At 34.8% G+C, this 27,670-nt stretch overlaps 1 protein-coding gene and 1 long non-coding RNA gene across 2 annotated transcripts; both read right to left on the bottom strand.

Annotated features, from left to right (window-relative positions):
- Positions 1-10,370: 10,370 nt before the first annotated feature.
- Positions 10,371-20,122, bottom strand: LOC139125159 (polycystin-1-like protein 3). The gene is made up of 6 exons (XM_070691267.1): positions 19,965-20,122; positions 18,873-18,975; positions 17,458-17,591; positions 16,132-16,360; positions 14,606-14,697; positions 10,371-13,737 (listed from the first exon to the last, which is right to left on the bottom strand). The coding sequence occupies exons 1-6, from the start codon at positions 20,049-20,051 to the stop codon at positions 13,654-13,656; spliced, it is 729 nt and encodes a 242-aa protein (XP_070547368.1). The 5' UTR covers positions 20,052-20,122; the 3' UTR covers positions 10,371-13,653.
- Positions 20,123-20,213: 91 nt separating this feature from the next.
- On the bottom strand, positions 20,214-26,124 carry LOC139125169 (uncharacterized). The gene is made up of 4 exons (XR_011550153.1): positions 25,889-26,124; positions 24,103-24,164; positions 23,793-23,883; positions 20,214-20,290 (listed from the first exon to the last, which is right to left on the bottom strand). It is a non-coding gene; the product is annotated as an uncharacterized lncRNA (long non-coding RNA).
- Between the last annotated feature and the right edge of the window lie 1,546 nt (positions 26,125-27,670).

The following is a 27,670-nucleotide window of genomic DNA, read 5'->3' on the forward strand; positions in this document are numbered from 1 at the left end:
GCCTTTATTACAATATTTCGTGAAAGGATAACCATGTTTTTTCTGACCTAAACGTCGACAAGGCTTCACAGTTGCGGAAAGATTATGGAATGGAATCCCAAATTTTCATAGCTCGATAAACAAATGATCTTTGACCATGCTTGTCCGTAAACATTGGTGGGTAAAGGTTACCATTACTAGAACTACGAGTATTTAAACGATCCATTTCTGAGAGAGGTTGGAATAGATCACTAATATAGCTTGGTGCGAGACCATTTAAGCTTTGAAAGCCATAACAGCTGTAAAGTATTCAATACGTAAATCTATGAGCAACCAGTGCGAAATAACAAAAACTGTTCGAGAAGGAAAAGTAGTGTCAACTCCAAGAATTACCTTACCAGCCCTTTTCTGGAGTTTGTACAATCTTTGGAGATTGGTCTTAGACGTACTAGCCCAAACAATACAACAATAGTCAATTACAGACAAGAACAAAGCGTTATAAACTACCAAAGAACACTCCTTTGAGAATAGGGGCGTAGTCGTCTTATAACACCAATTCTTGCAGACAAAGTCTTGCACAAATTATCTATGTGGTCATCCCAGCATAAAATGTTGTTTAATTGAACACCAAGTAGTTTGTGAACAGCAACACTGTCAATGGGAGTATCATTAATCTGAATGTGAAATGAAATATCAGAGTCGGCTAAGTGATAAATTTTGGGGCGAGACGCAACAATCATATACTTTGTTTTAGTGGTGTTAATTGCCATGCTATTGTTATGAACCCAGTTTGAGATTGGCACGAGATCTCCATTCAGTCTCCCCTCGACTTGTTCAATGTCAATTCCAGAAACACACAAAGTTTGGTCATCGGCAAACATATCTAAGCTTCCCATGTTGAGGCAAAGGGGAAGATCATTAATGAAGATCAAAAACAGAAGTGGACCCAAAATGGACCCCTGAGGTACACCACACGTAATCGACAAAATATCGGAGTGTACACCTAAATAGCTAACAAATTGGCTTCTTCCTGTAAGGTATGATTGAAACCACTTTAGTGACAAATCAGAAAGCCTGTAAACAGAACGTTTTCTCTGCAAAATGTTATGACCAAAAGCTTTACATAAATCTAAAAACAATACACCACTATACAATCCTTCATCCATATTCTGTAAAAGCTGGTCAGTTCACTTGACTAAAGCAGTGTGACAAGAGTGATATTGTCTAAAACCAGATTGCGAGCTGACAAAAGATCGTTTGAATGCATAAAATTGTACAGACTAATATAAACATGTTTTTCTAGTATTTTAGAGAGAACAGGCAGAAGTGAGATAGGCCTATAGTTGTTTACATCACTCTTAGAGCCTCCCTCATGAATCGGAACTACTTTAGCACATTTGCAACAGTCGGGAAAAGTACCACTGGTAATTGACAAATTAAACATTTCTGTAACAGTTTCTGCAATACAAGAAAACACCAATTTCAAGAGTTTGGGAGAGACATTGTCGTAACCAGCTGATTTACATTCACTTAGTATAGAAAGCTGCTCTGTGACAAAATTAACAGAAATCGGAGGAATCTTAAAATTGGCCATAGTAGCACCAATTTTCGAACTAACCCAGTTATCAATAAGACCATGTCAGGTGAAGCATTGAGACTGGATGATACTTATTAACAATACCTGTAAAATACGCATTGAAAACCTTAGCAAATGAATATTGTTAAGATTTGTTAGCTTTTCACCATTATACAAAATACAGGGACTTTGTGAACGAGAATTATCATGAGAGAGAATATCACTTATACAACGCCAAATTATAGACGGATTTCTTGAATTGTTCCTGAAAAATTCACGATAGTGCTGTCGTTTTGCATAGGAAATAGTGTGAACAACTCTATTTCTTAAAGATCTATAAAGTAGCCAATCATTGGGAGTCTTGGATCGGGTAGCCTTAAGAAGATGATAATCCCGGACATGAATGAGATCGAGAATGTCTAGAGTGAACCATGGCGGCTGTCTGAATCTTTTCACACGTTTCTCAACAAAAGGAGCATGCATATCACATACCTTGTTGAAACAATTTATCCACTTATCAATGAGTTCATTCACATCATGTGTCTCAGAGAGATGTGGCCAATGGGAAGCATACAAATCACGAATAAAATCATGTGTGGAAAAATTACCAAAACTGTCTGCATTTTATAGAAATATGAGAACCGGTAGTAATGTCACTGGCATGAAAACGCCTCACAACACACACGGAATAGTGATCGGAAGTACCAATTTTGGGAACGCACACATCAGCCATATTCATTGGACAGGTTACATAGATATGGTCAAGAAGAGTACCGGAGGATGGACGAGTGGGAACAGTGATAAGTTTATGGTGTGTATGGGCGAGTGTGTGAGTGACAGTGCTCAATGAACTCGTCAGCGTGTAGAGTGGTCGCAGTCAGAGAAATTGCAACAACGCAGCTCGGTTATTGAACCACTCTGTTTTAGTCTCCAAGTGGGGATATGACCTAACGATTTTGACTGTGGCGTCGTCGCTAGATAACTAGTTGCCGTACGCTGTGGACTAGGACCCGATCGAACATTTCTATACTATTCGCCCTTTCATTAGCATTGTGATTGTTTCCACCCTGCAATGCGACTAGAAAATGACGCAAGAGACCGCTCCATTAATTCTGCTTCAAAGGACCGAGCCAGCATGGCGGTGGCTCCACAGAGACAAACGGAGACCACGACAGGAAGTCAATGCATTGTAACAGTTGTGTCAATTTTGCTCAGCTCTTAGGTGTAACAAAAGTAATCAGTTTGCCATGAAATCTCAAACGAAACTTTGTTGTAGAATAACTACTTTTTTATTTCACGAATTAGTTCTTGGCAACATGACGTCTCAAATTAATATGTGACCATTACATAAGCCGAGGGGTCATACGAATGATTAGAACAGCCAAGGTGATCAACCAGTTACATGTTTAGAGAGAGGGGTCAAACAAGCTTGGTTAGGCTGATCTAACAGTTGTGGAAAATCGTCGAGAACTGTAGAATTACACTGTAAAGTTAAGTGTTCAAGGATAGAACACCAATTAAACGCCTTTTTGTAACACTTTTTGAACGCGTCTAGACGTTCAGAAATTGAACACTACGTGTTCAACTAACGTTCAATTTTTGAACACACGTGTGCAGATTTAGAACACTATGTGTTCATCAGACATTATATTGAACACATGGTGTTCCATATCTGAACACACGTTGCAAATGAAATGTGTTCAATAATTTGAACGCATTACGCGTTCAAAGGGCTGTAACACTTTTTGAACACATGGATGCCGTTCAACGATAAGTGTGTTAAAGGACTGAACACATGATATGCAATTGTTGAACACATTAACTTTTGGCGTTCAGGGGGTGTTCAAGCCTGGAAATAACATAACGGACCACTGATATCCAGTTTAATTATCCTTAAAATACACAAAAATTTCTTGAGTAAAATAGAATCATGTAGCGTAAAACGAGAAAATAAACATGACCACTTTGTAAAGTTTGTCAGAGGAAAACACCAACGATGTAAACACCTTCCTATCAAAACATAAACAAAAGAAAATCTTTATAAACACTGTCGATCGTTTTCAAAATATATGAACAAAGTAATGACAAAACAGGTTTAACTTCAATATTGTGGATTACGTTATATGTTCATACTTGTAAAAACGTACAAAAATATCTGTTTTGAAAAAGCTCAAAATTTGTCTTACTTATTGTGTTGAAAACAGTATTCGTATGAAATGTTTACTCCGTTTTTGTAAGATAGTTTGAGACATTTCCTCTTGTATAGACAATTGCAAACTTGGAAAAAGGTTAGTCACGGCTTCTCTGATGCACATGGTACATAGTTGTCCACACTAAAGTAAACACAACATAATGCACAACATGTCAAGTTGTCACAAAGTTTCACAGTAAGACACAACATGCAGAAAGTGGGTAAAGGGGTCCTTGGAGGTGTAAAACCCATTTCCTTGTCCAACAAAGTCCTTCATGAACGAAAAGATTTGTTGGTTTGTAATACCTTTAAATAAACTCTGAAATAAATCAGTGACATTTCAAAACTCTACTTCTCAGAAATTAAAAACACATTAACTAATTTTTACTTCGTTTCATAAGTTTGGTTCTGTATGTCAATAAGCATTTGCTGTTGAACCTGGAAATTTCAGTCCTTACTAAAATTCACTTGTAAAAGGAAACTGCAGTCTAAAACCAATGGCAAGAACCTAAATGTAGCCATTTCAACACCAATATAGCAATACAACAAGCGACATAGACGTCGAAAGAGCTCGTAGTGTTATGTAAAGGATCTCTGACAGCTCACTTCGGGATGGCCTTACCAAAAATGGGAAAAAAGCTGCAAAAAATAGAGAATTGAAGATTTCACCATGATTTGGACATATCAAATTGAGATCATCCAAAAAAACATGTGTAGCAAATATCAAAGCTGTCAGACAGGTAATTTTTAAGATACAAAGTTTTTACCAAAATGGTAAAAATTGACCCAAAATAAAAACTTGCAGATTTCATCATAACTTGAATATATCACATTCTGATAATTCCCTATGTCTTAAAATGTGTGAAATGTCTTTTATGTCTCAAAAATACAAATTTGCATTTTTCTGCATAATTTGAACAATCTGAAAAAGCTATCCACAGAGACTTATGTCAAGAATATCAAAGCTGTTCATAAGGTAGTTTTGAAGAAGATTTTTAAAGATTTTTTGACCGAAAACGAAAAAAATTGCCATGATTAGTAAAGATTTGAATATTTCATCACAACTAGCACAAATTTTACGAAGGTCATTCTTAGGGACATGTTTACTAAATATTGAAGACGTCGAATCACCAGTAAGAGAGGAGGAGATTTTTGCTAAAAAATAGCAAAATTCGCCTCAAAAATACAAATTTGCGTATTTCACCATAACTTGAACATATGATTAGGGTAATCTCTGGGAACCTGTACTCCAAATATTAAAGGAATCGTACTGGCCGTTTTGAAGAAAAAGCTTGGGATGTAAAAATTTGAGGACGATGCCTCACATTCACCTATTAGATAAGCTCTGCGTCGCTAAAAGCAAAGCTAAAAAACAGTAACAAATCGAGAACAAAAGACGTGTTGATCTACAATACAAAATAATCTAAGATTTGGTAGCAGGCTATGATCAATTAAATGTTACTGGAGCATAAGCCTTCAAAGACGTGACGTCTCCTTCATCAGATGCAAGGGTGCAATGAAGAATTGAAGCAGAAAGCGACAGAAAATTCAGAGTGAAAATTTCAGAAAATTCAGAAATTCAGAGTGTACATTTTCACTCTGAATTTTCTGTCGCATTCTGCTTTAATTCTTCATTCCATTCTTGCATCTGATAAGGGAGACTACACGTATTTGAAAACTTATTCTCCAGTAACATTTAGTTGATCATAGCGTTCTACCAAAGCTTAGATAAATTCAGAACAAAAATACAGAAACTTATCAAAATTCAGTTACAGACCCTCGGAAGTTTAAATCTACATTAGAGATGAACTGAGGTTTTCAAGCTTGTTTCCAGACAGCTACCTCTACACTCATCTTCTTCAATTTCTGTACCATCAGCTTCTGTAATAACTCTTCGATTACCAGGTAAATCCAACTTTTCACATCCTGAAAATAATGCAACAATAGGTATTATGGCGACATGAGACTTTAAATGAAAGACAGGTGGCCTTATTAGGTTAAGAAAAAGGGGTGACTTTGGTATACAGTGCCTCTTTTCGATACTGTTACAAAATATTGGCTTCTTCTTGTCATCAACTGATGAAAAGTAAAAGAAAGGCCAACTCTCATATGCTGAAACAATAGAGTTTACAATCTGCGATGTTTAGCTAATGTTTTATATGCGATTGTGATTACTAAAAGACATGTGTTAGCTGTGATTACGCAGCGGTGTGTGGCATATCGATCGCACTCGGGTCAAGGATCATCGCAACAGTTTTGCGGTGATGACCCTTGACCCGATCGATCGATACGCCATGGCCCAAAACACCGCTGCGTATTTACAGCTGTGTATGGTTATACAAGCCACTGAAAGAAAAAAAGGTTTCTTCACGTATTTTAGCTATTCCAAAGTACTATACAAATAATTTCAAAGGATAATAAAACAGATGCTTCAAAATTCAACACCTTTTACTATTTTGGAGAGAAAACTTACCCTTTCTGGTCTTTCTTCCGGACGATCACGACTTCAGCGTGCGTTTACAAGAAAAATGTCGCTACTTCCGTTTGATGCATGACGGGATAAGAAGAGGCACCAAACTTGAACACCAAGTGTTAAGGAGTAGAACGCCTCTTGCACGCCGGTGTTAAAATTAAAACGTTCATGGTGGTTATCTGATTTTCTTTTCCAACTTTCAAAATTTCAACCCGTAATAAACGTGTTAAATTATTTTGTATACTTTCTCTTTTAGAACAAAACATGCTTTCAGTAATTTTAGACGGAGATATTTTCACTTAGTGGGAAGTTCGTTACATCAAAATCCGTGTACGTTTGCCTAACAGCGATGCAGTAGTAAATTTAATATAGCCATAGTAAAGTAAAAAACACTAAAATTGTTAATTGTTTTACAGTATTGCAAAATTTCTGTTATGCTGAGTTTTTGAACACTTGAAGGAGATGGTTGTTAACACGACGTGTTCAGGTTTAGAACATCACTGTTAATAATATGACACTAGTGTTAACAATATGAACACTAGCTGTTCAATTTTGAACACTGACATCTACATTTTGAACGCGTAAGACGCGTCTGGCGTCCGCTATTTTTACAGTGTAGTGGTTATGTTATAACTCTAACCATGCCGGTTTCTGTGCGGAAAAAGCTGGATTGCGTGTTTTGTGGACTTCTGCTAGGCGTGAAATATATAACAATGTACAGACTACATTTTATTAAATATCGTGACTGTGACTATAATGTAAAAAACTAATCATCACGCAACAAAGTAAAACAAACAATCACGAGAATAATACTCTTATCAGTATAAACACGTTGAAGACCGAAAGTGATGTTGATGAATGTGAAATCTACTATTAAATGGCAATAATTCAAACAAAAGAAAGGTTAATGTTACAAATAATATTATCACTTAATTTGCAAGTATCTGACCGCCAAGTGAAAAAAACGCACAATCATGGTTTTTCTACAAAAAAACTTAACTCGAAATTTATGATATTTTAAACAAGTATTTGAAGGATGTGAACAAATCAACTACACAAGCAAAGGCGTGAGTGGCCTACAATCGTTGAAAAACTACTGTCACTCACTCACCCAACCTCAGCTGGTAGGAAAGAAAGTCCCAACTTGTGTGAGCAGTGCTGGTCAGATGTTTGATTTCAATTTTTCTCGCTTCAATTCTATGAACATTATGCATGCATACGTTTGATTTAAGGTAGAACGCACCTCGGGGACAGAAATTCGGGCCTTCAAATTTTATCAATTTTCTTCTGACCTACCACTTGTGGGGGCTCATTTTGAAGCTTTCGGCGAAAGAAAAGTTTTCACGGTCTTAGTTTTTCGAAAATCGAAAATTTTATTTTTTCCCATAGAGTTAACACAGGGATGGCGGCCATTTTGGATTTCAAATATCGAGAAATCGCAAGTTATTTGTCTCTCTAGTACCAAAGTTTGCACGGTGACCCCTGATTTTTATTCTTGCTTTGGTAAGAGAGTGGTTGAAAGTTTCACTGAGGACAGTTTGAGCAAAAGTTTAAGTCTTTCACTTTCGAGGTGCTATTACCTTAAACTACAAAGATACATACTCAATCTCGATCGGAAATTCTGTTGTCGATGCCACATACCACCAGTTTGAAGTAATTTCTACCCTTTTACAACCTGTAGAATCCTCTCCAGTAATTAGTAAACATATGTATTGACCAGATAATTATGGCCCAAGCTATGTCTCGTACGGTAATATGATGACAGAAGAGAGCGAGAATTCTATTACAGCATATGCTTGTGTTATTAGGATGCATTGAGTCAATAGGTGGACTACCGCCTCAAAGACGGCAAGTACTGTTGCAAAACTGTTGAACAGTCCATGCGGTGAAAAGTTACAGATGTCTGTACATTATACTATTAACATTACTACTCAAAATAAACTGAAGACAGGACTTGCTTTAGAACTACTATAATGTGAAACGGCTTAAATTGGTAAGTAAGCCTCAAGACCTCTTTATTTTAAAACTGCTTAAATTGTTAAACTACAAAAAATAAAACACAACACTAGTGCGGTTAAAACTTTCGGAAAAACAAGTCTGGTGTCAATAACGATTGAAGTGTAGAACGCGTTGAAATAAAATACAGATGTTTCCGATGCAATTCATAGTCTTCGTAATAGGAACGCTAAAGGCGACTGAATACATTAAACAGAAACAAAGGAACAAAAGAAATGAAAGCATAAATGACATACATAAAGCAAATGACAAACTAACTACAATCAGGAGACGGACAAATTAATTCGATGAAGTAGAGGATGGTTTCACCAGATCATGTAACTGTACCAAGCTTGTGCTATTACTGCTTGTGTATGTAGAACCTACACTCGTTGGATGCCTTTGCCTACTGGTCAAGAAGATTTATTTTCAAAATGAATCAACCAATTTGACCATAGCTTCTGTTACACTTTCTGCATAAGGGGGTCCAACATGTTGAGACTTATTTACCTAACTCTTTTTGCAATATTTTCTTAAGATGGTCCTACATACTTGATTTTTGAGTATGCATCATGTGGAAATCTGAAGGTATTCTTGAAAGCCAATCGCCAGGATCTTAACAGTGCACGGAAGGAAACGCAGAGACGACTTTTGAAATTTGCAGCCGGCATTGCTAGTGGAATGAAATACTTAGCTGAATTAGAGGTACACTAGCAATACAACTTTTACTTGGCGCCTTGCAACACCATCTTGCACTGCCCCTACATTTCCGCTACAAATGTATCTAACTTGTCGTAGCAAGGTTTTTAATGTCTACTCATGGTAATCATGGCAAAACGGGTTACATCTTCACTGATTTATAAGACATAGTTTGTCATTCTAAAAAGTGGGCTTAACTATTTCTTAGTTCCTTGTACGAAAATCGTAAACCTTACCAAAAGGAAGATTAAAATGTAGAAAATGAGTTATAAAATCAATGATTGATGGATGTTTTTTCGTATCTTTTTCATACACAGATCGTACATAGGTATCTTGCGTCACATCATATTTTGGTTTATAAAGGGGGCGTTTGTAAGATATCCAACTTTAGCTATGCCAGCGATATGATTGATGCGGATATGTTCTTTGAAAGAAATAAGGTAATTATACGTTATGCGCCAATATTTGCAGTGTTAATACCGCCGGCCAACCTCAAAACGTAATGTTACTGCATTAATTAGTAATTCCAAATGCACTATCTTTTATTATTGAAAAACCCCAAGTTTTACATTAAACGTTTTCGTTACTTTACATACGTAGCAATACGTCATCCTTATGCCTAGATGATAAACATTCTATATGTTTGATAGAAATATTTCGTTTAACAGGGCAAACTTCCCTACAAATGGATGGCAGTTGAATCACTTGTCAGTAAAGAGTTCACATCAATGACTGATGTTTGGTCTTTTGGAGTTGTCTTGTGGGACATATTTAGTTTGGGTGAGTTAAATCTTAGAATATACAATTACAGTGCCAAATTATTGCAAATAGTTAAATAATTAGAAGGGAAAAGTCCTCTGCTATTGCAGCAGAATTTCGGTGTGGGCAAGTGTATCGCAGATCATGGTATTGTTCTGCATTTTCTGTTTCGGGTGAGGGGACGCACAATGCTTCTGTCTTCGTGACCAAAGGAAAGTTACATTGAGGAACGAACAGTCCCAGGGAAGTTACGAAATACATATTATCAATCTCGAAGTGAATATTGCTATACGTCCATATAAAGCAAACCGGATTGACACCATTGATCCCGTCTTTTGGGGTCGTCTTGTTGGAAGCTAAATATTTCGCACAATAGTTTAATATCCGTTTCTTGATTATGGCGACGAATGTTGACCATATTTCTGTAAACTGTTGTAAAACTCGGTAAAATACGATTTTGTAGATTCCTCTCAGTATTTACATTTGGCTACAATCTTGTTTCTTCCTGTTACAACCTTAACTTAACATTTCCTACTAAAGTTTAATATCCTTTCTGCTCCCAGGGTCAGAGCCGTTCCAGAAACTCTCGCAAGCGTCTGTGCTTGCTTTGCTGAACACAGGTCACCGATTAGCGAGACCTAAGCACTGCATACAAGAAGTGTAAGTAAAAAAATAACCCATTAAATTAATTCCTTTTTAAAAGTGTCACTATTCTTTATTTGCATGCTTCCAATAAAATGAACTGTGGTACGAAAACTCTACATTCGATAATTCATTTTAACACAGATTCAAAACGATGCTGTCCTGTTGGAAGCGGAGCGCCGCCTCTCGACCAACTTTTGCAGTAATCCATGAACAACTACAAACATTACTCGGCAAGGTATGTTGACCGTATTTCAGCAAAAAAAAGGTAATATCGAGCGAAAGGACATTTTCTTGATTATTTCAATTTCAAACAGAAATAAACTGACCTTCAATGTATTGTTCTTTTTTCGTACAATGATTTTACTTGCCTCTCACACATAGACTATTGTTTTTTTATTTTCAGGTCAATACTCCCGTTGCTATTGATAGTGAATCTGCATCATATGAAGTTATTAAGCTGATATGAAGATGCAAATGTTAAACACAGTTCTTTTGTCAGTGGTACGCAAGACTGGTCGTCTTCTAAAATTGTCGTTTTCGGGAAAAACGTAGGATTGCATAAAAACCAATATCATAAATTTCAACTCAAGCATATATATTACGTAATGTCCGTTGTGCGGTAAAGATCATATGATCATTCATGAGTATATTGTCATTTTAAAATTAGTTAATAATTTTTGTCGTAAGCTTTCAACATTAGTGATTCACAGACTTAGTGTGATTTTGCAGAGTGAACTTTGTACAATTGTCGTCAACCAAATCGGTCAAGCAGTCTCACGTAAAGTGTGTCAAGGAATATCTTATCGCTTCCTGGCGGTTTACGACTCTAACAGTACAGCAAAGGTGTGGGTGTAACTAAACACAACTACAATAATTGTCTCCAGGGAGTTATATTATCTCAACATGAGCTACTATACTGCCGATCAATATCGCCATATTTGTTGCGTTCTAAACGTATTGCAAGTTTATTTTGATAATTTGCTTCGTGTTATCTTAACTTCGAATTCCGCTTTAGTTTTCCACCCGATACGAGCAAGGAAAGTTTATAAGTAATGAATGTGTCATCAAATGATAATGCTTACGTTTGTCATTCGATTATATGACCAGATATCAAACTCAGAGACATGAAAGAATGCAAGATATTTATGATTGTCATTTTTTCTTTGTCACATGCATGGCTTCAGACTGAACAAACCTGTAGTCTCTAGGTCTGGGAAATATATTCAAAAATGTATTGAAATATACGTATACAAATCAATATGGTATATGCATTGCAACGGCAACCAAGTGTACAGCAGTCACTCACTCACTAGCTCACTCACTCACTCTTATGATCCGATATACACAAGCTAAATGAGAGATCAAAGCATGAGTTCACGCTATAACAAGTTATATTCTGAAGCAAAAGAACACATAACTGTATAAAATCAAATTTTAAATTATGCAAATATATCCCACTGATTATATTTCAAAACATTGACAATGAAATTTTCATGTTTACGTCACATCTCGTTTTTCAAACAATATTTAAGTCTTTTTTTATTTGCTGTAGGTGACAATGAATAAAGCTATGCAAGGCGTACTATTCTTTTTGTCTCATAGTGTAAATTATTTCAAATCAAGATAATAATAAAAACATTGATCTATATCGCATCAATAATGTATTTTGCTAAACAGAGAAGTACTTATAAGTAACGAACGTTTATTGTCCGAGTTTCCTTGCCATGATTGAAGTGAATTAAAAAATTAAAAACGAATTGAAAAATTGCTTGACATTGAAAGATCGAATGTAAATCGACATCCGAACAGTTCGATGTGCCGTACATTAGCATGTTTTATTACACGTCAAAGTATACTACAGTCAGTGAATACACATGTATGACAGTTATCAAGGCTGGGTGCAAGACTCATCATAATTTATAATAAAACATAATGATAGTTTTTACGGAAAATAGTTATAAACAAAGCTTTCGTATACACGTAAACTAGTAAATTGACATCATTAAAACATTATAGATTACCAAAATTACAATAATGATTACTTATATAATCTTGCACATTTTGTTTTTTTTTCATATTTCTGCACAACCTTCATTACACTTATTATTCTAAATATTTGGTACTCTGTCCATAAAACGTGTCAGAGGAAAATGAAGAAGATTGCTAATCTATTATATTTCCTTCACCTTGTAACCTTTCCTAAAAATTAAATATTAAAAGTAATCAGTGATTTATTATTGCCGATAATATTGGAAGATAATAAAATCTTGTTCAAAATGTATAAGTATAAATCCATCATACGTAGCCATATGGGCATTTTGGAAATACATAGCAATTTAATGTGTCCAGAATATCACAAAACACTGAAAGTCTATTTCTGTCTGTCTGTCTGTCTGTCTGTCTGTCTGTCTGTCTGTCTGTCTGTCTGTCTGTCTGTTTGTGGCTGTCTACACGTCTATTTGTCTTCTCGTTTGTTTGCCTGTCATGTGTCTAAATTGTTTTGTATGTATGTATGTATGTATGTATGTATGTATGTATCTGTGTATATATGTATATATCAAGCAACACAATACCCTTCATTTTTCATTGAGTTGTAGGCGTACTTAAGTGTTTGATCTCATTATTTGATAATTGAGAATAACCAATGCTAAAAGAATACTTCAATAAGATGACCCTGCAGCACACAGTAAGTGAAGCTACCCACAAATCCTCTTGATTTGCGCACTCGGTTATTGTTTGCTAAAGGCTTCTTCAATTTTATCAGTTTCTTAACATTTTGGAACTGAGAATTCAATTTCAGGATTATCTAATAAAACTATGTTCCAAAATTATTGATTATTTTTAAAATTCAAGAGTAAATTAAATAAGAAGTCGATTTTTAAAGGTGCTAAATTTGTACACATGTCAAGATATCAGCAACTAAGATGGTCTCATCAGATCACCTGTCAGACATGCAAATTTCCTTTGTCGCGACATTGAAAAAAGTCAATACCCTTTCTTTTGCCAACACAGATGCAACTTATTCCCTTAGTTTCCTTGAAAATATTGTTTATGGCTGTCAAAAATATATATGTTGACAAAATTACAAAATTGCCATCTCCTCAGTGGAAAAAGGATTGATCTTCTCATTATTGACAGTGGGAAATCAAAATGATTATCATAACTATATAGCCAGAATTTTGATATATGGACCGAGCTGTTGTTTTGTACAGAAGAAATTTGCTTCAGTTAAGTGAATGATCTCCGTACGCGTGTGTACAGATCATGGATAAATGTTGGTAGCCTCACTTACTGTGCTGCATACCGAGGTCATATACATTACTCTATAAAATATAGCTATTCTTTGTCGAACATTGCTGTGAATGTGGTCAGGTGATTACAGAGGCACACAGTGGAGGTAAAGTTGGACGCTGGTGATACCTGGACATGAGATAGCAACGAGAAAAAAATGATTTCATCATTGCAGTGTTTCCTTGTTTGACGTAACTATTACTTATTAAAACGTCGGATTGTGAACTTTGATAAAAAATTACATATTCTTTACCAAAGTGTGATGATCATAGAATGTCTCTGTTAACATAGTCATAAAGGTGCTATTTTCATGTCTTTAGATACTATAGGTAAGAAATCGTCCACAAATGTTGAGACTACAGTGTTCTGTACTTAAAATATAATGTTGGATAATATCAATACTATGATTTTTCGGCATATTTTAGCACAATATATTAAAACATTTATATGGAAACCGTGTTGTAGTTCACGCTTTTAGACTATGAAAGAACTATTTAATAACACGAAAAGCATCACGTTGAAGCATGCTAGGTACTCATTTTAAGCCTGAACAAAGTGCCTATGCCTTTAAGTTGGAAGACTTGGACTTTTGCTAAAACTTTCCACCGTGAAACTTTCAATTATACTCTTACAAAATAAAATATAAATAAAATTGGAGGTCACCGTGCAAAGTTCGGTATTAGAGAAACAAATTATCTAAGTCGGACATTTACTGCTACTTCAAGAAAATGCCTGTTATGTCTGTCTTTACTCTAACGGAAAAAGAACCTTTTAGATTAAAACAAAAAAAATAAAAAAAAATAAAGGTGATTTCTTGCTTTCTTCAAAAGCTTTAAAATAAGCCCCAACAAATAGCAGTTCAGAAAAGAAGTGTTAAAATTCGAGAGTGAAAATAACTCTCCCCGGGGGCATTCTAAGTTGATTGCAAGTGAATACCAAACACAGACAACAAATTCTTGCCGAGCATTGAACCATCAAACTACGTGTTGGTCTTTACCTTGCAACCGTCACTGTTCCAGATCCCAGACACTTCATTCAGATAGTTACACATGATATGCTGGACACTCATTGAGAACTTGATGTTGTGTTCTATGGTGGAACAAAAACGCTTATTGAAATACATATTCCATAATGCTTAGTTCATTCTACTGTTTTCTATAGTACAATATAACACAGAAAAGCAATGTTTACAAATAAATAAAGTTTAACATTTCAAATGTCTAATCAATTGTCGGTTCTACTTCTCCTCGTTAATCGCAGTTTTACATTCTCTTCCCGGGAACATTTCGCAGAGCCTTTTCCTCGATCGATTGGTCTGAAAAGTAAGCACTCGTGTTCCGTATAATGTTTTAACTGAATGACTGACGGGATTGAATCTCTATCGAAATACATTATTAGCAACTAACTGTTGCCAATGTATAAAAACTGCTGCCGACGTGGTTATGGTATTCTGAGATATGGAAATCTACATAATATAACGTTTACTTTTATTAGTTTCCAATCAGTCGCTTTAACTTTCTGAATTGATGTAGAGCTGGACGACTTCAAATGCAAATCTAACGCTACAGGTGAGTTTGATATAACATTATGTATTCCCTTTATTTTTTCGTTAAAACAGTTAAAGGCCTTGAGTCAAGCTTGTCATCACTGCTGGACTGGAATTTCGATTAGAGCAAAAAATCGCTCAACCAAGACGGCACATCATTTTGTAAGTAACATGTTGGCTTGGTCAGTAAGTTGTGTTAAGGTTCCATTTCAAGAAATTGACCTTTTTAATCTAACGATTCTTTGATGGTTAATAAGCTCAGAACCCCCGTAAATTATACATTTTCTGAAAGCTTAGATATAGGGGAACATTGTTTACATAACTATCATGAAAAAGGTAATTTGCATAAACATTATATTAGACTCAAACTTTTTCTGAATGCAATCAAGCTGTCACAATGGTATTCCTAAGTGTGTCTCAGAATTTTTATATCTTCCTTATTTTTGGAACACAATTTTAAAGAAATCAACTAGGATAAAATTCACAATTTTCTGGCATAAAAATGTTTAAGAAGGTTTAAAAAATTCAGAGACACTCTTTGGAAGATCTTTAAGACCGCTTGCACGCACACAAATTTCAGCCTTATATCTCAAAGCACTGAAATGGAACATAGGGAAAACTGATTTTAGAAAGGTTATGCAAAATACCTGTCACATGATAGTTATGTAAATAATGGTGACACCGTTGTTACCAAAACGCTCCCCTATATCGAGGATTTCCGAAAATATATCATTTACAGGGGGTTCTGAGCCGATTTACCACTAGAGAATTGTTAGCTTTAGAGAGTCAATTTCTTGTCTTAGAACCTTAAATACATGACAAAGACAGCAAATCAACAAGAAATCTGTTCCTTCACTTTATTGCACATTTAGGTCAGTGAACAGCGCTCAGGACGTCATGAGAACGAATTGGTCTGTCGCCGATTTATCCCAAGCACATACTGACAATCAAAAAGGGGAAGTTAAACTGTAACTTACTCTGCGGCGCTGTGAAGGTCAGTTGATATCCTCCAGTCATTAAAAAGTAGTGTTCAGGGATGAATATAATTGAATGAACACCTTGAAAACGAACGTCCAGATAAAACGAATTTGCGTGGTATTCCGAGGAATTCTTGCCTAGGTCATAGAGAATGTGCATAGTCGTATTTCCATAAAGCGGATCGGGGCTATTGAGCTGGATAATAACAGCATGAAACAGCCATGACACCTGTAATCGAGGAACGATACATATAGATACTGTATACTTTCCCATTCCGATCTCAATTCTCTCTCTCTCTCTCTCTCTCTCTCTCTCTCTCTCTCTCTCTCTCTCTCTCAGACATACATAAACATAAATAAAATCTTTATTGGTCAGAAACAACAAAACATTCATAATGTTTGCTACTTAACTCAAGAAAGATCATTATTCTGGCTTAAGCCGCAAAAATAGTTCTTAAGGAACTAGTCAAGCTTGTGGTCTTACGACGAAGCTCTGCGTGAAATGCGTTGCATTTGCATCAAGCTGACAACTTAAGTTTAAATACGAAAATTCAATAAATATAATATAAATCAGGCAGGTTAAAGTTAGGTGACAGAACGGAATAAATAAACAGATTAAGTAGAAAGACGATATTGTTTTAATTGCAACTTAAAGGTTGTTCTATTATCCTGTTTTTCAATGAGTTTGGTAGCGAATTCCAATGTTTGGTTGCAGCGTATTTAAGACTGTTGATTTATAGAGAGATTTGTTTTAGGGATATGGAAATTGCCGTTTCTTGCAAGCCATGTTGGGTAATTGTAGGGCAATCTGTCGAGGTAGTGATATTCATCATGAACAAAGCGATTGTTCTTTATGTCAACATTAGTAAGCATGTAATAGATTTACATTGCTTGTTGATGTGAAGAATGTTGAGTTTCTAGAAAAGGGGACAGTATGAGTAGAGAAATCCGAAAAGGTGATAAGCCGTACAAACATTATTTTGGAAATTATGAATGGGTTGGAGAACAGTTGAGTGTGTGTTTCCCCGTATTTCAATGCAATAGTAAAGTCGAGGAAGAATCATTAAGTTGTTAAGTAGGATGGGAGTTTATTTTGGATCAAAACGATGAATTTTGGATATAAAACCTAAAAGGGGAGCGATTTATTTACTAACTTTATCAATATGTGTTTTCCAAGTCATGTGGTTGTATATAGAAACTCTAAAGTAGTTGGTTGATGAAACGTCATGAATAGGGGTTCCGTCAACACTCAACTTTCCAACGGTATTTACAAATTTCCAAGGTAAGTTAATTATCATATAATTTGCCTTATCTAAGTGTACTTACATTAAATCTGGATCCATAGTATGTGACGTCATCTTCTTCAAGATATACACCTTCAATTATCAAATCAGTCTCAGGTCGGGGAGAATCACGCTGTCTGGCAAATGTGATGCTAATGTCTTCTTTTGTGTCTTTCACTTGATGGTTGGCAATACAGATTTGCAATGAAACAATGGGTATTTACTGATCGTGCAAATTCTGTAACTTTTATAACATAGAGCATCCGCTAATGTATGGGTTATTCTCATTTAGTCTTTGCTCAGTACATTTAACGTAAGCGTTAATAAAAATGTTGTATAATAAAGTTTTAATTGTTTATTTGCTTGACTTATTGGTAGTCGTACTCATGCTGCAATGTATTTATAAAATGTTTAACCTATAACAAATGAATTTTATCTCCGACGACACACCGAAAAACGAAATAAGCGAAACAAAGAATTCTTGAGAGGGTGTTATGGCTAGGTTTGGAACTACTGTTTTCGGTAAGAACGCTAAAAGACTGGCCTTTAGATTACTTGTATCTATCTATCTATCTATCTATCTATCTATCTATCTATCTATCTATCTATCTATCTATCTATCTATCTATCAATCAATCAATCAATCAATCAATCAATCAATCAATCAATCAATCAATCAATCAATCAATCAATCAATCAATCAATCAATCAATCAATCAATCAATCAGTCAGTCAGTCAGTCAGTCAGTCAGTCAGTCAGCAGTCAGTCAGTCAATAAATAAATAAATAAATAAATAAATAAATAAATAAATAAATAAATAAATAAATAAATCCAAGTATGCAAGTGTTCACATTCTGAGACACATTTACAAATTTACGAGATATTCAATGTCAGAGAACACTAGCATACTATTACATGGAAATACACTGTGTGATATTTACTTAAGTAATAAAAGTATTTTTAAAGCGAAAATATCACAAAAAACAGTGTAAAGCGAATAAAAGAAAATACGGCGTTCTGAGTTTTGAAACACGATCCCGCGACTAGAGCAATAATATGAAAAAAATGTGCGTGTAACGCAGGTCAACCATTGACAAAAATGTAACAGCATTGATCTATTGTTTTCAAAAAGACATAAACGAAGGCAACTTTGACTTTCACTTTAAAAAAAGATTAAAGAATACCAAACTTTAGAAGCAGCTTTCATTCGTTTCGCTTACATCGTTATCGGAGTGAAATAATTATTGTTAATACTTAAGAAAAAATTATGTAAATTCACTTCATATGTAAACGTGTATATTTTTTTGTTTGAGGCAAATTTGTGCATAGTGTATTTTGTGTTTGGACAGGCTAAATTGTATAAGTACATAAAACACAGTAACAGCGATCTCATCGAAAGCTGCAGCATTGGTTTTGAAAGAAGTGGTTAAAGGAAGGTTAGAACTTGATAGATTTACCTTCTAACTCATTGCCGTCTCTGTCAGTAAAGGACAAACTCAAGATGTCATTTGTATTAGCCTTATTACCAAGTTGAAATAGTTTTCTGTTTAAGCGTTTCACCTGTTTACGATTGACGAGAAAGTTTAAATGGTCAGATTATAGCAAAATAATCGCAATCAAAACAATCCATTATCCAATGACAGCAGGTCAGAATTCGTAAGACAGTAGTTGTAAACATAGACGCAAAAAAGCACAGAACAGACAGCAAATAGACGGTACACAAACAAAGTCATATTTATGAAAGAAAGATATATGGACCTCTGGCCAGAAGACCAAGAAGTGATGTCAGGTGTTTCGAAAATAGTAAGCGCATCCTGCCCCACATATGGCACCCGCAATATATCAATCTATAAGTCAGATAGGTAGGGGTCACTAACTAAGGCCCAATGTCACCGATGCCATCAGTGATCATTTGTCGAAGAGAGATATTGTATTTATCTGCCAGCTTGCCATACCAGCCAAAAAAAGCGTTTGAATGTAGAGAGAAGTCTTGCTCTGGTGTAACCTTGATTTAACAGAGATGGCCATGTCTTTCTACAAAATCACCATATGAACTGCATGCTTTAGCATATCGAATAAGCTGGGAAATGTATACCCCAAAGGCTGGTGAGTGTGGAATATTACTTATGAGGTGTGGAAAATTGATGATACTAAAGTTGAAATTATCTCTCTTATCATATAGCCTAGTAGAAAGGTGACCAATAGAGTCAAATTCGAGTAAAATGTCCTGATATGAAGCAGAGAAGGCCGTTTCTGCTCGACAAATATTTAATTAGGCTCATGTACGAATTATTAATCTGGTTACTGTATTAAACAAGTCCTTCAGAGTGTGTCAAGCCTCTGATCGAACGAATTTTGACATTGTCCTGTACAACCTGTCAGTATGTTGTAAACAATTTTGATGAGATATAGCTGATCTTCGCGATGACGATGGGAATGTAATTCTATGACCAAGCATGTGTACACAAAAGCATACTTGACGAAAAGGTTGTATACTTGGTTGTATTTTCTTGTTTCAGTAAAGAGATATTAATGAAACTTATACTCACAATCCTGTTAACGGTACCTTGAGATGGCCAGTCAGTGAAGAGACTTGCCGTTGGTGGCAGTCTAAATTCGTTTCCATCTCCCATCATTACTGTCGCATTGGTGAGTTTTTCCGCCACGTCGCTTTCAAAGTTTAAACGAATTGAAGAGGTGTCGAATACCACAGGACCACTACCAGGGTCAATGTAGCGAATAATAAACTTTGATAGGCTCTCTGTTGTATTCAGCACAGATTGTGTCAGCAATTGCCCGTCTTGATCACCATTATCAGTAACTAGTGACGCGTTCTGTAACATTCTTATTCCTGTATCCATTGACTCAAGTATATCTGTAGCGTGAACGAATATTTACCGTTTAGTGTACGCTTAAAAGAAGGTTCCTAAGAGAGAGAGAGAGAGAGAGAGAGAGAGAGAGAGAGTGAGAGAGACCTGAAAAACATAAAGAGAGAATCAGAGGTAGGCAGATACTATGCCTCTTTCGCATCAGACTAATTTTTCGAAACAAAAAAGTCGTTGCGATGTCTTCCTGTCCGTGTTTGTATGTATGTGAATGTGTGTGCGTGTGTCTCTCATGGTACCTTCAATATACATATCAAGTTTTGCCAATTTCGATCAAGTCAAATCAGATATATTTCCCTAATTAAAAAGTTTATTTAATATACAAATTATCCATTATCCATTCCGAGTGTTTACACGATAACTTCAGAATGCCTGAACTGTTTCAAGTCGAATTTAATAGACAGGCACCATATGCTAATGGCACGAACTGATTAGATGTTTGTTAGTGTGGCTTGTATATTAATGAAGTTATGAAATGCCATATGTCTGTCTGTCTGTCTGTCTGTCTGTCTGTCCGTCCGTCTCGATATTTCAAAAACTGCTAATCAGATCAAAATCAAATCTAATATATAGATTTAGTTTGCAAATGGCAAGAAGTGAATAGTTTATGGTGGGTGTGGCTTGATTACTTTTTGCTCATTTGCATAATTAATTATTTTAGAAAAAAATAACAGGTATATATTGACAACGACTGCACAAAATTTAATGAGATTTTCTACAAATATTAATCAAACCGAGATATATCAGCTGTGAAAAATATTAAGGGGTGACATAAAAGGTAACAGATAATTTGCATATTCAATAAACTTTTCTAATTAGGGAAATATATCTGATTTTACTTGATCGAAATTGGCAAAACTGGGTATGTATATTGAAGATACCATGATTAAACATTATTGAAAGTAAAGTCATAACGGCATTTTTACATTATCAAACTCTTAATTTGCATATTTAACGAACTTTTGAAGTTAGGGATATTTATGTAAACAGGCATGATTAAAATGATGAAACTTGCTATATACATTAAAGATACTGTGATATAATATTGTTGAAAGTCATTCATTACAACATTTTTACTTCAGCAAATTCCTTATTTGCATATTTATTGAACTTTCCTAATTAGATATATATATATATATATATATATATATATATATATATATATATATATATATATATCTGACTTGACTTGACCAAAGCTCATGAAACTCACTATGTACATTGAAGATACTATGATATAACATTAATGAAAATCATTAAGCAGTTTTACTTCAGCCAATTCCTTATTTACATATTTAATGAGCTTCACTAATTAGGGATATATATCTTAATTGACTCGACCGAAGTTGATGAATCTTGCTACATATATTGAAGATACTATAAAACAACATTATTGAAAGTCATTAAACTTTTTTACTTCAGCCAATTCCTAATTTGCATATTTAACGAACTTTTCTAATTTGGGATATTATCTTTATTTAATAAACCAAATTTAACAAAACTTGCTATGTACATTAAAGATACTATGATACAACATTGAAAGTCATTAAGCATTTTTACTTGAGCCAAGTCCCTATTTGCAAATTTAATGAAATTTCCTAATTAAGGATATTTATCTGTCTGACTAGACCAAAGCTGACGAATTGCTTTGTACATTAAAGATACTATGATACGATATTATTTAAAGTCGGTTAACATTTTTACTTCAGCCAATTGCTAATTTGCATATATAATGAGAACATTTCAGTTAATTCCTTATTTGTATATTTTTATGAACTTTCCTGATTGGGGATAATACTCGGGTTTAGAATTAATCAGTGGCAAATATTATTCATTATGTTGATCAAAACACTTTCCATGAAATTGCAAACATGTGGTAAAGTTTCAAATTTACACATAACTGCAATATGCAATGAAACACGTGAGCATTTTCAGTTCATATCTGGTTTAATATAACGGTTTCCTTAGGAGAGAGTAATGTTAGTGTCAACATATATCAAGAAACTGCCCAAAATACCACCACAATTTTCACTGATGACAAACTCAGAACATTATGATGATACAGTGAGTATCAGTGTCATCTGAATTATATGCTCATTTGCATATTTAGTGAACTTTTGAAATCAGTGATATACCATCACCAAATTTGAGGATATCTTCTACAAATATTGCTCTGGTAGATATCTAAATTTGCTGGGAAATATTGACCAGTGTGAAGTTAATAAACAGTTCATTTGCATAGTTCATTGAATTTTGTAATTAGTTCTAGCACACCGAAATCACTGCACGAAATTTAAAGAAATCTGCTGCACATACTGATCTTACAACTACCTGACTTTGTTGAGAAGCATTTAGTATTGTAAGGTTAATTTAGTATTGTAAGGTTAATTGACGATTTATTTGCGTATTTTATTACGTTGTAATAAGTAATCTAACTCTTAAACTACAGCATCACATATGATGAAACGTGCCGCAGATGTAGATCTGATAGATATCTAACTGTCCCATTCATTTGCATATTAAACAAAGTTTTGTGATTAGTGCTTTAACTCTGAAATTACTTTGCTAAAGATCATGAAACCTGCTAACGATATTGATCTGACAGAAATATGATTGTGCTGTGAAGCAATTAGCACTGTCGGGGTTAAAAATAGCCGGTTGTCATGCGTCATAATACCACCAATTATCGAATTTCGACCACCAGATTCCATTAAGGGTGGTTAATCTTGACCACCATGTTACAATACTTATTTAGATAAAGCTTCAAAACTAGCACCTTAAAGTGGTAGATCAGAAAAGAATTGTAAAAGTTTTAGAGTCCGTGTAGCAGTCTCAGATGCACATTTTACCTTAATTAATTCTCATCATTTCACATATCTCTGCTCCATACTCCTTTTTCCTTACTATTTCACCATCATTACTATTCCAATTTAAAGCTCACTTGCGAACAATATGAACAAAAGTAGTATATACCGAATATATCGGGTCTAGATCTGAACAACACACCTTTCAATTTTCGAACCCTTTCAAAAATTATACCCTTCTGTGAAAACGCTTTATCTTCAATATCCCCTATACCATATCAAAACCTTAGTTGTTTTAGTCGACCACATCTTGCTAAGCTTGAATTTTTGAGAACAGTATTGTCATAAACTTTTTGTGGGAATCCCAAACCGAACACAAACAAGGTGATATCTTAAAATGCATTGGTTTTTTATCGATGACAATTATAATAGCAATGACAATGGTGCTTGAACGAAATGCATGAAAGGGCTCTAGAATACGCCAAAACTGACAGTTGTAGGAAAAACAATGATGCAGATTTTTGCAAATCCTACCGATATACTCAATGTATGATTGAAATCCAACAAGGCAATAAACATAGTATTACATTTTGTTAAGTCTTACTACAAGTCAACTTTATTGCATAATGAAACTTGTTTGTTTTGTTATGTTGTAATAACATATAGTGTTGAAAGATTGTGCACTCACTTTGAGCCATAGCCCGGCTTTCATTTACCGAAATGTTGACATGGGTAAGCTTTGAGATCGCATCTGATAATTCACCAAGCCCTTCGATGACCTTTGACACAGACACATATACACACAATAGGTTAAAATGTATGTATTCGTATTTCTGTCTTCAAACATGCATCTCTGCGAAAACATTATTCAGTAATGAAAAAATTATTATAAAGCAATGTTTTTTCGGTCCACATGTCGTTTTCAAGTTGGCCTTTATAAACTCAAACCTATATCTCACGAGAAATAAATATAACTTATATATTATATAAGTACCAACCTTGGATACTGACAAGTTCTTGCTAGTTGTATTCAGATCATCAATTAACGGCTTTGACGAAGCTTCATTTAATATTGGAATTAGACAAAAGAATAAAGTCTACAATTAATTATATAAAATCATCTTTTAAGTAAATTATCCTCAACGTTAAAGTTGAATAGTGGTGCTGTTAATGTCGCGGTGAAATCAAGCATGTTGTTTGAAACATTTCAGTTTTATGTTACTCCATTCATAGCCATATTTCAAAATAGAGTTCGCTTAATATTCCCTTAACTTAACATGAACATATCTCATTCTCCTAGGCTTCTGCAAAAAACTTGAAAAGATGGAAGAATACTTTGCTACTGACGGCATAAATTTGTTCATGAACAGGATTTATCTCAACGTTGTTTAAGTGTGCTAACAATTCAGAAATATGTCAAGCACATGGAACGGTTTGCAGTGATGATTTACGACATTATAATTCTTCACGTGTCACATTACAAAAGGAAGATATCCTCCTTTCAGGTCCTGTCAGAAACTAGAATATCACTCACAGACGTTTTCGTTCAGAACGAATCATTTTGCTCCAAATCTACTCAAAACTTCTTCAGTACGTGGTGGTCGACCGAGATATATGACCGTGATCAATAGTGATAGGGATTTGGTTAGTGAGTGTATGACTGACTGACTGACTTACTTACTGATTCAATGAATGAATGAATGAATGATGGTTTGGTCAGCGCTTAATTATTTCATTAAAGTATTGATTGCATTAGAGTAATAGACCTCAAATCAGGTCCAATAATCGTTATCATTCAAGGTAACTAAGAAAGTTACCAGGTCCAAGGAACATATTGAAAGTGACAAAGGCAATGGGGTCATCTTGAACCACAAAAAGTGGTGGTACCAGGTGTCCGGAATAGGTAAGCGTACCCTGCCAGCTAGCCGCACCGTCAAGATTGAGCCAAAGCGACAAATCCATTGTTATTTGATGAATTCACCAAATTACTTTTGTGAGTCAAAATTGGTATGCTGTCACTCATCATTTGAGTAACAGACAGGTCATATTTTGATACAACATCTCCGTATCTACCGTAGAACTTCTTAAATGATTTCACTAATCTACTTTCTGAGAACCCTTGCCTCACCAACTTTTGAGCTAATAGGCTGTGTCTAACTCGAAAGTCTTCAAATTGCATGCTCTACTGTATCTAAGGAGTTGTGAAATATACACACCATAGGCTGGAGATGATGGTATATTGCTCGACAAAAAGGGAAAGTTTATGATTTCAAAATTGAAATCGTCTCTTTTGTCATACAGCTTAGTATATAGTGTATGTTCTAATTTCAAACAATACGTCTAGGTATGAAGCCGAGTCCACATTTTCAGTTGTTTCTTTAATTTCTAAATCATCTGGGTAGATGTGGTGTAGATAATTGGATATACCAGGATTGTTTAAACTGATGAGATCATCGATATATCTGTGGGTGTTGTTGAATCGCTTGGCAATCCTTTTTCACCCAGATTTCTGAAGTGATTGTATGAACTCTGCTTCATACGAATACAAAAATTAGTCTGCAAGAAGTGGGCGCAGTTTGTGCCCATTGAATGCCTATGGTTTGCCTGAATGACATGCCAGCAAACTTGATAAATAGAAGTAGTATGAATTAAATATTAGATAAGTTAACAGCTTTGTATCATTGCTACTGACTTAAATAAACAAGCATTTAAGTAAGACAAAATAAACAAGAGTGAGGTTATAAAATAAGACCCCTAGAAGGCCGATCACATTGTTCGACGCACCTTTTACTATCACAGAAAACCAACAGTTGGCGGTATTGCCGGAAGGATCCTCGCCTTCGTAAGACACTGTTGTGACACCCATGCTAAAGTTACTTCCAGGTTCATGACTTCCGGTCATAGTGACGTTGCCAGAATTGTCAGTTGCGTTCGGGAATGACCAGGTTATAGGGACACTAGGCTTGTCTAAGAATGTTTTCGTCTCTACGTTCGATGGACATATAACGACAGGCTTCTGGGAGTCTGCAAAGATAGGGCAATCATTCAGTGCAATGTGAGGTACAAAAACATCAAAGGAGTTGTATCATCAAATAGCTGAAAAGCAATACACAGAAACAAAAAAGGAGTAATCATTATCTATTTAAGTCAAAAAGACATCCTTTTTATCGTTAAACGAACCTTTCACTGTAACAGAAAATTCACAAGTAGCCGTGTTGCCCATTGGATCCTCAGCTTCGTAAGCTACTTTTGTCACTCCTATGGAAAAGTAACTTCCAGGTTCGGGGCTTCCTGACACACGAACGGTTCCAGAATTATCAGACGCATTAGGAAGTATCCATGTTACTGGGATGGTATTCATGTCTAAGTCTAGGTCCGTTTCGATGTCTGTTGGACAAATGAGAACAGGCCTCTCTGAATCTGAAATAGTGAAGGATAAATAATATCACTACGGAAGCAAGAAACAATGGTATTTACGGGTAAAAGGTATTGATGTACATATAAGACGCGAGAGCACACAAACATACACTCATACTGACGCACAGATATATATATATATATATATATATATATATATATATATATATATATATATATATATATATATATATATATATATATATAAACACGATTATTGGATGTCTAAACTTACGTCCACATTATAAAAACCTTAAACGTCCATAAAACGAGCTTAATGGTATTCAGCTACATTTTACATTTCACAATGTTTGCTTCCTAATTTAATCGCATTATCATATCGGAAATAATGGTTTGAGAAAGAAATGGGACGATTTTCTATATGTAAAACGTGCTGCTTCCCTAATCTCTTATGATGTTATACATAATTTTGGTCTTGTTGTATTTTTTCACAAAATATATACAATGAAGTTCACCATTGTCGTACACAGTGTATTGTTTTTAGCCAATACAATCTTCTATAAACTACAGACAAAAGTTTGTTATACCTTTGTTCAAAAAAACTACGTATTGCCAATTATTTTTTAATGCATGACATTGCATTGCATTGTATTGTATTGTATAGTATTGTGTTGTGTTGTATTGTATTTTATTGTATTGTATTGCATTGCATTGCGTTGCGTTGCATTGCATTGTGTTGCGCTGAACTGCATTGCATTGCTTTGCATTGTATTGTATTTTATTGTATTGTATTTTATTGCATTGCATTGCGTTGTGTTGCGTTGCATTGCATTGCGTTGCGTTGAGTTGCATTGCATTGCATTGCGTTGCATTGAATTGCATTGCATTGCCTTGTATTGTATCGTATTTTATGTTATTGCATTGCATTGTATTGTATTGTATTGTATTGTATTGTATTGTATTGTATTGTATTGTATTGTATTGTATTGTATTGTATTGTATTGTATTGTATTGCATTGTATTGTTTGTATTGTATTGTATTGTATTGTATTGTATTGTATTGTATTGTTTTGTATTTTATTGCATTGCATTGCATTCTATTGTATTGTATTGTATTGTATTGTATTGTATTGTATTGTATTGTATTGTATTGTATTGTATTGTATTGTATTGTATTGTATTGTATTG

The sequence above is a fragment of the Ptychodera flava genome, chromosome 3 (assembly GCF_041260155.1).
Source record: "Ptychodera flava strain L36383 chromosome 3, AS_Pfla_20210202, whole genome shotgun sequence".
In the NCBI taxonomy this organism is placed as follows: Eukaryota; Metazoa; Hemichordata; class Enteropneusta; family Ptychoderidae; genus Ptychodera; species Ptychodera flava.